The sequence below is a fragment of the Notolepis coatsorum genome (assembly GCF_963971535.1).
Source record: "Notolepis coatsorum genome assembly, chromosome: 1".
In the NCBI taxonomy this organism is placed as follows: domain Eukaryota; kingdom Metazoa; phylum Chordata; class Actinopteri; order Aulopiformes; family Paralepididae; genus Notolepis; species Notolepis coatsorum.
In genome coordinates this window covers 310,105,058-310,118,381 of record NC_140165.1, presented here as the reverse complement: position 1 = coordinate 310,118,381, position 13,324 = coordinate 310,105,058, and the positions used below count along the sequence as shown (strand labels likewise).

At 41.3% G+C, this 13,324-nt stretch overlaps 1 protein-coding gene across 1 annotated transcript in view; it reads left to right on the top strand.

Moving 5' to 3' along the window:
- Positions 1 to 7,920: 7,920 nt before the first annotated feature.
- Positions 7,921 to 13,324, top strand: part of ift80 (intraflagellar transport 80 homolog (Chlamydomonas)) — a gene marked incomplete at its 5' end in the record, with an annotated part of 142,501 nt that continues 137,097 nt past the window's right edge. The window contains one exon of the mRNA XM_084311366.1: positions 7,921 to 8,266. Within this exon, the coding sequence (XP_084167492.1) occupies positions 7,921 to 8,266 (346 nt within the window). The remainder of the gene's footprint in view (positions 8,267 to 13,324) is intronic.

Sequence of the window (13,324 nt, the reverse complement as noted above, 5' to 3'; positions counted from 1 at the left end):
TCTGTCGTCTACTCTAAGCCATCCTAGGTTGTCAAAGTGGGCAGGGGTGAGGTGGGTTCTGGGGGTAAGGTCAAGTAGTAGTCTGACCAGTTTGTTTTGTGATGTTTGTCATTTTGTTTTAAGCGCCTTTGAGGTGCTTTGGTACCATGAGGTGCAAGCATAGTCGTAGTACCCTTGAATGAGTGCTCCTGCCAGAGTCTTCAGGGTATTCTTGTTTACCAGAGAGGAGATCCGGTACAAGAATCTAGTTTGTTGGTTGACTTTTTTTATTACATTGGATGCCATTTTGTCACAGGAAAGATTTGCCTCTAGGGGCTGGAACCCAGGTAGGTAATTTCGTCTTTCCTTGTGACAATATTGTCACCCACTGCAACTGAGAAGCCGTCGGTCTTGCTGAGTTTGTTATTTGAACCGAAGAGAATGGACTCTGTTTTGCCCATGTGTAATGATAGTTTGTTATCAGCGAGCCATATGCAGATTTTGCCTAGTTCCGAGCTGAGGGTTTTTTCAACCAGCTCAATGATTTCAGCTCAATACATACTTTGGGTATGTTTCCTGTAAAACCCGGAAGTAGTCAGTTTGTGCTGTTTATTTTTAACCCTAACCTTAACCCTAACCCTAACACGGAACACAGAAATGCAAATGCTGTCGAGTCCTCACTGCTTGTAAAAATAAACAGCACAAACGAACTACTTCTGGGTTTTACAGGAAACAACACAGAGTACAAGCCCCGCCCAGACGTTGGGCTTGCGGCTCTGCAGATATACCCTATTGCACCATGGACCGTTCAAAGGGCAAGGGGGGGAGGGGGGAGAAACATGAAATTCAAAAAGAGGGGGACGATGCCAATGAATGAATGAAAACTTTATTTAACAGATTTAGCAGAATGGGTACAATACAGTACGGCTCAATACACACAATTGTCAAGGGGATGCAGAGCAGAGAAAGACGTTTGTCTTGTTTTACATCAGGGTCCCCCATTTCAATTCATAGTGACATAGTCCAAATCTGTCATGCCTCAAACACAACATGTAGTAACGTATTCTGATGCTCACACTCACAACTTTCTTATAATATTTTATTTTCAGCTTTTATAGTTTCACAAACATACATCAAGACAAATCACAAACACAAAGAAAATAAAAAATAAATAAAAAGAACACAAACAGTATGTTGCCAGACACTGTCACATCAATGAACAAACATACACCATGTCAAATGCTATACACTAAGGACGCAAGGGGCTGATTCTCTGACATATATACACATACATATATATATACATATATATATACACACATACATAGTAGTGTTGTCAATACATAGTACAGAAAATACACAGGAGGACATTGAGAAGCACTTATGTTCTAGCTAAGCATTCCAAAAAGGGACCCCATATAATTTCAAATTTGTTCAAGGTCTCAGACCTGACTCACAACTTTCTTAATAAATATAATTGCCATTATGATTATATTTCCTCGACAGTTTACTAGTTTGATATATTTTGTGTATAATAATCATGTTTTCAAAATATTATGTAGTGTGTTGCTACGTGTTGCGGTCCGGCAATACGTCATCCGCACTGAATTGTGATAACACGCCCCTGTTTCGGTCGCCACGCCTCTTTTGGGGGGAAACGATTTGTAAACAGGGATTAGATTTGTTGATTGATTGAAAACTTTATTAACAGATTGCAGAATGGGTACAGTACAGCTCAATACACACAATTGTTAGGGGATGCAGACCAGAGAAATGCTTTCGTCTTGTTTACATCAGGGTCCCCCATTTTCAATTCATCATAACATAATATGTTATGACATACACAACATACAGATAGATAGACAGTACTGCTACATCTATATCTAGATAGTGTTTTGCTAGTAAAGTAAAACTTTAGGACAAAACACACGACTATACGCCACCACGCCGAAGACCACCAAGACCCAGCGATAGTCATTACCTCTAGTTTTAGGTCACTTGGAGATTCGGTAATATAAAATGTTCAGATAGGGAAATGAGGAAATATCCTGCAGCTGACTGGGGAAAAATAGTAATACCAGGAAGACTGAAGACATGCATGAAAACGTATCAAACATAACTTTTCACAAAGGCACGAATGCTCAGTGGCCAGTGTTGCTTGACATACTTTGGTGCACTAACAAAACGAACGTTTCAAACTATTTTAAGTGTTATGCCGACATTTGTATACAGCCCAATCCCCAAAAAGTAGGCACGGTCAAGATCTCTCTGGTAAACAAGAATACATGAAGACTCTGGCAGGAGCACTCATTCAAGGGTACTACGACTATGCTTGCACCTCATGGTACCAAAGCACCTCAAAGGCGCTAAAAACAAGATTACAAACATCACAAAACAAACTGGTCAGACTACTACTTGACCTTACTCCTAGAACCCACCTCACCCCTGTCCACTTTGACAACCTAGGATGACTAGACGACAGAGTAGACGACAGAGTACAGCAACTTGCAATGGGCCTGGTCTACAAGATACACTATACGACTACCCATGTACATGTCAAAATACTTCCCAAAGGTCAGTGAATACCACGATCACAACACCAGAGGGAGCTCCACAAATCATGTTAAACCCAGATTCGGCTCAAACAAGGGACTAAACACGTTTAGCAATTATGCCACAACAATGTGGAACGCCCTACCCAAAGCTGTAAAGTAATGTGAATCCCTACCCACATTCAAAACCGCTCTTAAAGAGCACCTACGGGAGGCTGCCATTCGAAACTGGCCACCGTATACGGTTTATAAATGTCCAAACCCCCCACCCCCTCCTAATAGATAGTCTACTCTCCTCCCCACCGTATGTATATATTTTCTCCCCACCGTATGTATATTTCTCTCTCACCCACCCTCCCCCTCCAAATGTACATGCAGTCTCCTCCCCACCGTATGTATATATTCTCTCCCCACCGTATGTATATTTCTCTCCCACCCACCCACCCCCTCCTAATGTACAGTCTCCTCCCCACTGTATGTATATATTCTCTCCCCACCGTATGTATATTTCTCTCTCTCCCACCCACCCACCCCCTCCTAATGTACAGTCTCCTCCCCATCATATCCTATATATTCTGTTAGGATCTATGGGTAACAGTACTGTATATTTGCATATCGTATATGTCACAAATGTAACAGTACTATACCTGTCATGTATGTGTTCAAGTACATTAAAACTTGGGAACACTAGACGGTGTGCAGACTTTTCTTCCACAAACATTACAGATCTAATTCGAGTCTAGCACCCGTGACTACATTTGGGATGTGCGTGAGTCTTTTCTACTATGTATGTCCCTATGCCATAAATGTCATGATGTCATGTATGTTGTGTATGTCATAATAAATGTCACTATGAATTGAAAATGGGGGACCCTGATGTAAACAAGACAAACGTCTTTCTCTGGTCTGCATCCCCTTACCAATTGTGTGTATTGAGCCGTACTGTATTGTACCCATTCTGCAATCTGTTAAATAAAGTTTTCATTCATCATTCATTAATTCATTAATTCATTCATTCAATGTTCACCCAGAATTGTACTTTTGGATGTACGACTATTAATTAACGAGGTGTTTTTACTCGAATTAGCTAAAGTATCAAAGTGATGTACATATATTATCATGCAGGATAGCGATATTAGTACCACCAGTAAACTATTTGAAATAATCAATTATTATTGAGGAAGTTGGACTGTGACTTAACAACTCTCGCGACAATTAGGTGACGTCGGCAACCCAGTTCCCATGTAGCCGACGTCACGTTAGCGTTAGCTCTATACCCTCATTGCTAACGTTACGTCCCTCTGTTCCAGCAATGTAGCTGTCGATGAACACAATAACATTTAATGTACCGCTAGTAATTATTTGGCTTGCCGATCTCAACCAAAGGGCTATGTCTGCTTAACACACAAAAGCAAGATATAGTTAGTTAGACTCCTGTACTAAGTGTGTCGTCCGAGAGCTAACGTTACTAGCGACAGCCAGGTAAGTTAGCGTTACCGTAGCAACGATAGACGCTTTTGATATTTGGCCACATCATAGGAAGATACTGTCAACAGCCGCCGATCCTGCGCGGTTATCACATTCAAAAACACACGCATGCAGTCTTTTGTAATATATATATATTTTTTACAGCTAGTTTGGATCGTTAATCAAGGGACTGTCTCCAATGTACTGCATTTGTCTTTTTGTTACAGTGATTTCTTCAGAGGAACCATTTGGCTCAACCACCAACCATGAGATTGAAAACATCATTGCTAAAGGAACCAAAACATATCCTTCATCAAGGGTCCTGCAGTCGTGGAAAACCTATAGCTCTGTTATTTACCAAGCATCTCAAAGTAGGAGTGCTGATCTTAGACCAGGCATGGTGAAGTTTATATGGTGATGTGAACAGAGCAGTCTGATCCTAGGTCAGTACTCTTACTCAGAGAAATTACTCTGTATTTTTGTTCTGACTGGAGCTTTGACCGTAGCTATTGTGGCTTTTAGAGATATAACAGTTAAAAACGCATCATTGCTGCAACAGACATTTCTACAGAGCTTAAGACTGTGTAGGTCACAAATGTATGAGAAAATGTACTTTGAATCCAGCCTCTCCTCATCTGACAGCTGTTTTGCTGATGCTACTATAGTGTACTAAACAGCTATTTTCTTGTTTTTGTACACTGGCCTGCTAGGGGCAGTATCAAGCAAAAAAAACTGCAGTCAGACGAGGAGAGGCTGGATTAAAAAATCATTTTTGACTAAACTCACAATTTCTTTGCGATGCGAAAATCACGTGTGTGACCTACACTACACAGTCTAAGCTCTGTGGAAGTGCCTTTATGGAAATACCACAGGCTGCTAGAGTCACACCCTCCTATGACAGGGGTGAACTGTGCTGATTGATTCAGAGAGAAACAACCAAATGAATACACAATTGATACTCACTTCTTTCACACAGCTAAATCACAAGTGTAGTCTGACTCAGCTCCTCAGGTGAGCTTTAAATAGTTTATCTCTTAAAGGCCACGTTAGCTATGGTCGTTGCTCCAGAACTCAGTGGTATTTATTTATAATATTTAGTATTTATTATTATTGGAAAAGTAATGGAATTTGAAAATTGTGTTGTCCAAGAAATGTCATGGAAATGTGTTTATAGTCTTGTTTTCATGCAGTCAAATGATGATATCAAGCCTGCTGGTGAATTTAGTTATGTTTGAAGGAACCATAATTCAAAATAATGAAAATAACATATTTCCATTGTCCAAAGTGAGTTTTTGCTGGACAAAATAAAGCCTTGGACATTCAAATCAACTATTCAACAATTACATGTTAATTGAACTTAAATACATTGGCAAATACCATTATAACATGGAACATGAAGCTTTTTTAATTTAATAGGCTAGGCCTGTCCTCAACTAAAGAAACCCTTAGTCGATTAGGACTTTGTCGACAAGTTGATTTTGATATTGTTGACAAATCTGTCAAATTATGTTTCCCAGATGTAGTCCTGCTGAGGGACCTCTTTATATCCAGGGCTTATCATATCAGCATAAAATTACTTAAAAAAAAAATGAACCAATCAATCGACTAAGAGGGGGCAGCCCTACAATAGACTGGAAAAGTCATGGAATTTGATCAACAAAAGTGTGTAGGAAACCTGCTTTATGCTCTGGGTTTATTTTTGAGTCTATTGCTCGAATACTAATTGTCCCATTGAGATAGCACATTGACACAACCAAAATTGGCATTTACCTTTTTACCAGATTGCAACCATATAAAATGTCTTTCTACTTTTTTCCTCATATCCCTCAATTGAGTCATTATGCCAATTCCCCCCTGGTCGTTGCTCTGCCCTGCTGTTGGTCTGGTAAGGGTGTAGAATACCACCACATGCCGCCTCCGATACACGTGGAGTCGCCTGCCGCTTCTTTTCACCTGACAGCGAGGAGTTTCACTGGGAGAGAGTAACGCATGCAGATCTCCTCCCTGCTGAACAGGGACAACCAGTAGGAGTCGCTATTGCAACGACCAGGACTCACACCCCACTGGCTTCCCACCCGCGAACGGGGCGACTGAGAGACAGCCGGAGGTACCGCTAACACAGCTGAAATATGAGTTTTGTACTTATATTTAATCAGTAAAATGTAAATAACATAGTTTTTATGGATATAATCAAATTGTCCTTAGAGCTGGCTGACAAACTGCTGGGGGGGGGGGGGGGGGGGGGGGTCATAATGTTCACGAGTGAAACTTGAGTGAGAAGGACTGTGACGCCATTCTCTCGAATAAATAACCATTTTGCTAACGTTCATTTGTAACGTATAGCGTTGTCAGAGCTGCAGCTCAACACACACTACTAAAATTGGCACATGGCATAGTAGTGGCATGTCCCAAATGAAGGCAGTCGCAGTCCATCTCCTTGCTTCACGGAGCACACACCGGTCAAACCGGTAACAAGTTGTTAACTGGTTAGACCTGCTATAGCTACTGCTGCTAACTAACCACATAGCAGGCAAACAAATAGAATAGAATAGAAATACTTTATTTATCCCGAGGGAAATTCGGCACTACAGATTGCTCACAGTAAACATTTAGGTAGTCAAAAACAAAAGTCACGAATAAGAATAAAAATGGGCCACAGAGCTGCCACTCTAGCTGCCACTTATGCTTGATCCCTACTGTTATCCCAACCGTTCATAAATCCCTCCTGCAAACATGTAGCTACAGGTACATGAAAAAGCAGTTCCACAGTATTCACAACCCTGGGGCCCATGGCGAGAAGGCACTCCTGCAGCGCTCGTCCAGGAAACATCGCCTCACCCCCCGCCACGATAATGCCACGTTCCAAACACTTCTAAATGAGTACATATCGCGTCAAAGCTCATACAATTGCATCAGCAGATATGCTCTCTTGTTTGGGTTACGTAAATTAGGTGATAAACCAATGGTTCTCAGTTTCAGTAGTAGCTGTCAAAAACGGGGTCATTATCAAGTAAACATAGGCCTACTCCTTTTTGTTTTTGATCCACTTTTTCTCCCATTTTTCTATATTTTCTCCCATCCCAATTTCGTATCATCCAATTCAACCCTCCCCTGTCACGAACGCTGTTTCTTGCCTCCCACAAGCCGGCTGCAATGTGGACTAAGTCATACATAGCACAAGTCCCCTCCGGTACTTGAGGTAACAGCAGTCGCATCTTTTCACCTGCGCAGCTCGATCTCTCAGTGGCGAGGAGTAACGCGTGGGAGGCTCACGCTGCCCCCGACACTTCCTGATTCTACTGCGCAGGCGCACCAACCGACCTGTAGGAGTCGCTGTCCACAACGCCCGATCCCCACCCATCAGTTTCCCACCCCCTAATACGGCCAATGTGTATTAGTATGAACGACCAGCTAAACTGAAAGCAATGTGGAGCGCTGGGCTCGAACAGGCGAGCCCAGCGTCTCTGCATTCGTGGCGAGCGCCTTGCCCACTACGCCACGTAGCCGCCCAACATAGGCCTACTCCTATCGGTACTCCATATCGGAGTAGCAGGGTTCGCACAAGGTCCTTGAAGTGCTTAAAGTGCTTGATAAAAAAAAGAAAAAAAGTCAAGGCCTGGAATTCCTTGAAAACATCCCATTTTTTAACAAGGTGCTTAAAAAGTAATTGAAATTCAAATCAACCATTCGCATTGAAAGTTTTGTTCATCCATGATAAAATAAAATAATTTTTTAATCTAAAGTGTAACTAATTGTCGGAAATTGGTTTTAAGCCGATTTTCTTAACCAATAAAAAAAAATATGTAAAAGAGTGCTTGGAAAAGTACTTGAAAGTCCTTGCATTTCATTTAGCAATGTCTGTGGGAACCCTGGAGTAGGCTACTCAAAAAGAAGTACTTCTTTCAGCAAAAAAGTGGAGTCAATGTATCAATTCAATATTTTGGGGGGAAGTATCAGCATATTAAACCTGTTTTTCCACCACCCCACACACACGGGTCAGGGACCTTGGCAACATGTCCCCATTGTCTTCCTTAACGCCGGATCACATAAGGAACTGGTCTGCTCTGTGGGCTGGACGACGGCAGACGAGCTGTACTCGTGCAGCGAGGACCACCAGATCCTGAGGTGGAACCTGTTGACCAGCGAGACCAGCCTGGTCGTCAAGCTCCCGGAGGACCTCTACCCCATCGATCTGCACTGGTTCCCCAAGACCGTGGGCGGCAAGAAACAGGCCCAAGCGGAGACCTTCGTCCTCACCAGCACCGATGGCAAGTCTCCCAAACATCTCCACATAACTGGCTCCAGGCTTTGAGTTTTCCAGCATATTATTCATAGCTCCAGTAGTTCTCTGGTTTGATTCCACAACCTGCTCACTCTGTGGCGATCAGCTAGGTAATATGGATGTTTACAGAGTCATTGTTGAGTAGAAAAGCATAATTCATGTTAGGAGACACAATTTGTGAAGAGATTAAGAGATACTTTGTTCATTTAGAAAAGGCAAAATATCCTATAGGTTTGGAATAACTGCCTAAGAACTTCTTAAGCCAGTGAACGTTTTGGAGAACTCGACCAAGTACAGATACTGGCGATTTCAGAGGAAGGTCTGTTTTTGATAGATAAGTGAGGTTATCATTCTATTATACCCTGCTCTGGGTGAATACTCTTTTCTGATTGGCTGGCGGTGTTGTAGCCCATAGCAACCATAGTAGCCAACCTGTAGCCCATAGCAACATTACAGAGCACAGCCGTCAAAGCGTGCTCGTCAACAACTGCGGCGAGCACGGCTGACTAACCTATCAACTTGATAAACTTAACGACGGGAAGGTCACCAAAAATCTGCCAATGCTTTCACTTTATAGTGTTGGCAAATGAGCATGGTATAAGCGGACTAATCTACTTGTAGGTGATGCGTCTAGACGGCTGTGCGTTGGGTGGTTCTTTGCCTCCCCGTCGTGCCATAAAACAGCTTAATGCACACTTACTGTGCAAATGTACACAAATACTTCATCTCCCTCAATAGATCCCCATTAAGATAAAGATTCTATCACTGCTATATGCTTCGGTTGCCAATTTCATGGTTGATTAGGGCAAGTGCTCAGCCAGACTTACAAATATTTGTGATGTAGAGAAAAGAATGGTCTTAAAAAAAACCTTGCAATGCCTTATTAAAAAAAAAAAAAAATTATTATAATTATTTTTACTAATTGTAAATTGGAGGTTCGTGACATAGGGCTAATAGCAAAGATGACTGTTGAAAACGCTGTATGATGGCAGCATACACACAGCAGGAAAGGCTCCAAGCTATTCTGGAATTGTCTCCTTGAGAGGGTTAGGTGTTCACAATTACCCACCCTCTTTAGAAGATTTACGGTGGTGCAGTAGAACAGTCAATCCTCAGTCAATCCCTGTTCTAGGTTTCATCAAGTGTCCACTGCACTGTCGGATCACAGAAAAGCTAAGAGATTAAAAATATATTTGAAGTTGTAAGACGTTAATAATAATATTTTCAATTTCTAGGGGCGCTTTATATTTGTGGAACAAATCTCAAGGCGCTACAGTGTAGAAGAACATAAAAACGAGTAAGCGAGTACAAAGAACATAAAGTAAGTAGGGCTAAAACTAGTAAAGGAGTAAAAAGAACATGAAATGTGAAGAGCTAAAACTAGTAAAAGAGTAAAAGAACATGAAATGTGAAGGGCTAAAACTAGTAAAAGAACATAAAATGTGAAGGGCTAAAACTAGTAAAAGAGTAAAATAACATAAAATGTGACGGGCTAAAACTAGTAAAAGAGTAAAAGAACATAAAATGTGAAGAGCTAAAACTAGTAAAAGAGTAAAAAGAACATGAAATGTGAAGAGCTAAAACTAGTAAAAGAGTAAAAGAACATAAAATATGAAGGGCTAAAACTAGTAAAAGAGTAAAAGAACATAAAATGTGAAGGGCTAAAACTAGTAAAAGAGTAAAAGAACATAAAATGTGAAGGGCTAAAACTAGTAAAAGAGTAAAATAACATAAAATGTGAAGGGCTAAAACTAGTAAAAGAACATAAAATGTGAAGGGCTAAAACTAGTAAAAGAGTAAAAGAACATAAAATGTGAAGGGCTAAAACTAGTAAAGGAGTAAAAGAACATGAAATGTGAAGGGCTAAAACTAGTAAAAGAGTAAAAGAACATAAAATGTGAAGGGCTAAAACTAGTAAAAGAGTAAAAGAACATAAAATGTGAAGGGCTAAAACTAGTAAAAGAGTAAAAGAACATAAAATGTGAAGGGCTAAAACTAGTAAAAGAACATAAAATGTGAAGGGCTAAAACTAGTAAAAGAGTAAAAGAACATAAAATGTGAAGGGCTAAAACTAGTAAAAGAGTAAAAGAACATAAAATGTGAAGGGCTAAAACTAGTAAAAGAGTAAAAGAACATAAAATGTGAAGGGCTAAAACTAGTAAAAGAACATAAAATGTGAAGGGCTAAAACTAGTAAAAGAGTAAAAGAACATAAAATGTGAAGGGCTAAAACTAGTAAAAGAGTAAAAGAACATAAAATGTGAAGAGCTAAAACTAGTAAAAGAGTAAAAGAACATAAAACGTGAAGGGCTAAAACTAGTAAAAGAGTAAAATAACATAAAATGTGAAGGGCTAAAACTAGTAAAAGAGTAAAAGAACATAAAATGTGAAGGGCTAAAACTAGTAAAAGAGTAAAAGAACATAAAATGTGAAGGGCTAAAACTAGTAAAAGAGTAAAAAGAACATAAAACGTGAAGGGCTAAAACTAGTAAAAGAGTAAAAGAACATAAAATGTGAAGGGCTAAAACTAGTAAAAGAGTAAAAGAACATAAAACGTGAAGGGCTAAAACTAGTAAAAGAGTAAAAGAACATAAAATGTGAAGGGCTAAAACTAGTAAAAGAGTAAAAGAACATAAAATGTGAAGGGCTAAAACTAGTACAAGAGTAAAAGAACATAAAATGTGAAGGGCTAAAACTAGTAAAAGAGTAAAAGAACATAAAATGTGAAGGGCTAAAACTAGTAAAAGAGTAAAAGAACATAAAATGTGAAGGGCTAAAACTAGTAAAAGAGTAAAAGAACATAAAACGTGAAGGGCTAAAACTAGTAAAAGAGTAAAAGAACATAAAACGTGAAGGGCTAAAACTAGTAAAAGAGTAAAAGAACATAAAACGTGAAGGGCTAAAACTAGTAAAAGAGTAAAAGAACATAAAATGTGAAGGGCTAAAACTAGTAAAAGAGTAAAAGAACATAAAATGTGAAGGGCTAAAACTAGTAAAAGAGTAAAAGAACATAAAATGTGAAGGGCTAAAACTAGTAAAAGAGTAAAAGAACATAAAATGTGAAGCGCTAAAACTAGTAAAAGAGTAAAATAACATAAAAAGATGTGTTTTGAGGCCCTTTTTTAAAAGCATCCACGGTCTGTGGTGCTCTCAGATGATCAGGAAAGAGCATTATTTCCACAGAGACCGGGAGCAGAGGAGCAGAAAGTCCCGATCTCCCACAGACCGGTGCGGAGAGAGTTTGGTCCTCGGGGCACCGGAGGAGGTTTGCCTGGCCGGAGCGGAGGAGCGATCATATAAAACACTCTGCGTGAAGTGCCTCTGTGTGACCCGACCCGTAGTGGCTCCTGGTCCTATATCAGACGTGTACAACGCACAGAGTGGGGATGTACTGCGACGGCAGACGCCGTGTGGTCACCACGCTAATGGCAGTGTAGGGTTGCATAAACACACCCACAAACTGAAGCAGCAATTTTCCCTGGCAAACCACAGGGGCCGCAAACAGCGTCCCGGCTTGCTGGCGCATATCTGGAGCCGCCGATAATGTCATACAATTTTCCCCCCGTTGCACTTACGAGCTCGCTCACACAGTCGCTCAAACTCGCTACGTGCACTCACTCACACACACACCAAGCACGGCTACCTGATTATTTTAATATTATATATAGTCTCTGGTTAATAAACACGAAAAGGAAAATGGACTGCAATTTGTGGCAGTGGCTCGGGAGGTAGAGCAGTCGTCTGGTGACCTGATGAGCCTTGTGCGGTCGCCTCTGCCGTCGGTGTGTGAATGTGAGGAACAAATTGTATTATAAATGCAGAGCCATTGACTATTTATTTATATAGCAGCTTTTATCCAAAGCACTTTACAATTTGTTCCTCACATTTGACCCGTTCACTCACACATTCACACACAGACGGCGGAGGCGACCACGCAAGGTGCCGACCTGCTCATCGGGAGCAGTTAGGGGTACTTAAGTGTCTTGCTCAAGGACACGTCGACACCCGAGAGAAGCAGGAATCGAACCGGGAACCTCCCGGATTACCAGACGACTGCTCTACCTCCCGAGCCACTGTGTCGCCCCAGGAAAACTCACCCCAGTGTTGTAAAAATCCACTTTAATAGCTCCATCTGTAGTTAAAATGCTTACTTACTTTTTTCTACTTTTGTTTGATAAAGCTACTGCGGAGAATTAGATGGCTGTTTCCATGGTAGCGCATCTGATGAAAACGTTGGGAAGTCAACATTTTTATTTATTTTTTAATCTTTTTCCCCCTCCATTTTCCTCCGATTTTCTCCCATCCCAATGTTAGTCGTATGCCAATTCCCAATCCCCTTCCTGGTCGCTGCGCACTTACCCCCCACAGTCAGATCATCTGGGAGAGTGGAGGCTATCACGTGCTTCCTCCGACACACGTCCAGCCAATCAACCGCTTCTTTTCACCTGGCAGCGCGGATCCTCCCTGAGAGGGCGTAGCGTGTGGAAGGATCACACTATCCCACTCAGGTCCTATCCGCGCTTAGCAGGCGCCCCGACCGAACTGTAGGAGTCGCTGTTTACAACGACCCTGACCCACCCCGCCAGCTTCTCCCACCCTCTAATACTGCCAATTGTATTAGTGTGAACGGCCAGCCAAGCTGGTGACAACCCCGGAGCTGTGAGCTGGATTCGAACAGGCGAATCCAGCTCACAGCTCCGGGGTTGGTGACAAACGCAATCTCCGCTACGCCACCTAACCGCCGGGAAGTCAACATTCTAACTACAGATGCAGCTACTGTATAAAAGTGCATTTTGACAACGCTGTGGTGTGTTTTCTTATTTCGTATTTCCAACCAGACTATATATACTATTACAACAATCAGGTAGCCGTGCTCGACGTTTGAGTGCATGTTACGAGTTTGAGCAAATACAAGCAAACTCGTAAGTGCGCAGGGAAATTGTATGACATTACCTCTGCACACTGCACCTTTGCACTTTATGGCACCTATGACACTTTTCTCTCTTCAATCAGTCAATTAAATTAGTTTGATTGAATTAGACTAG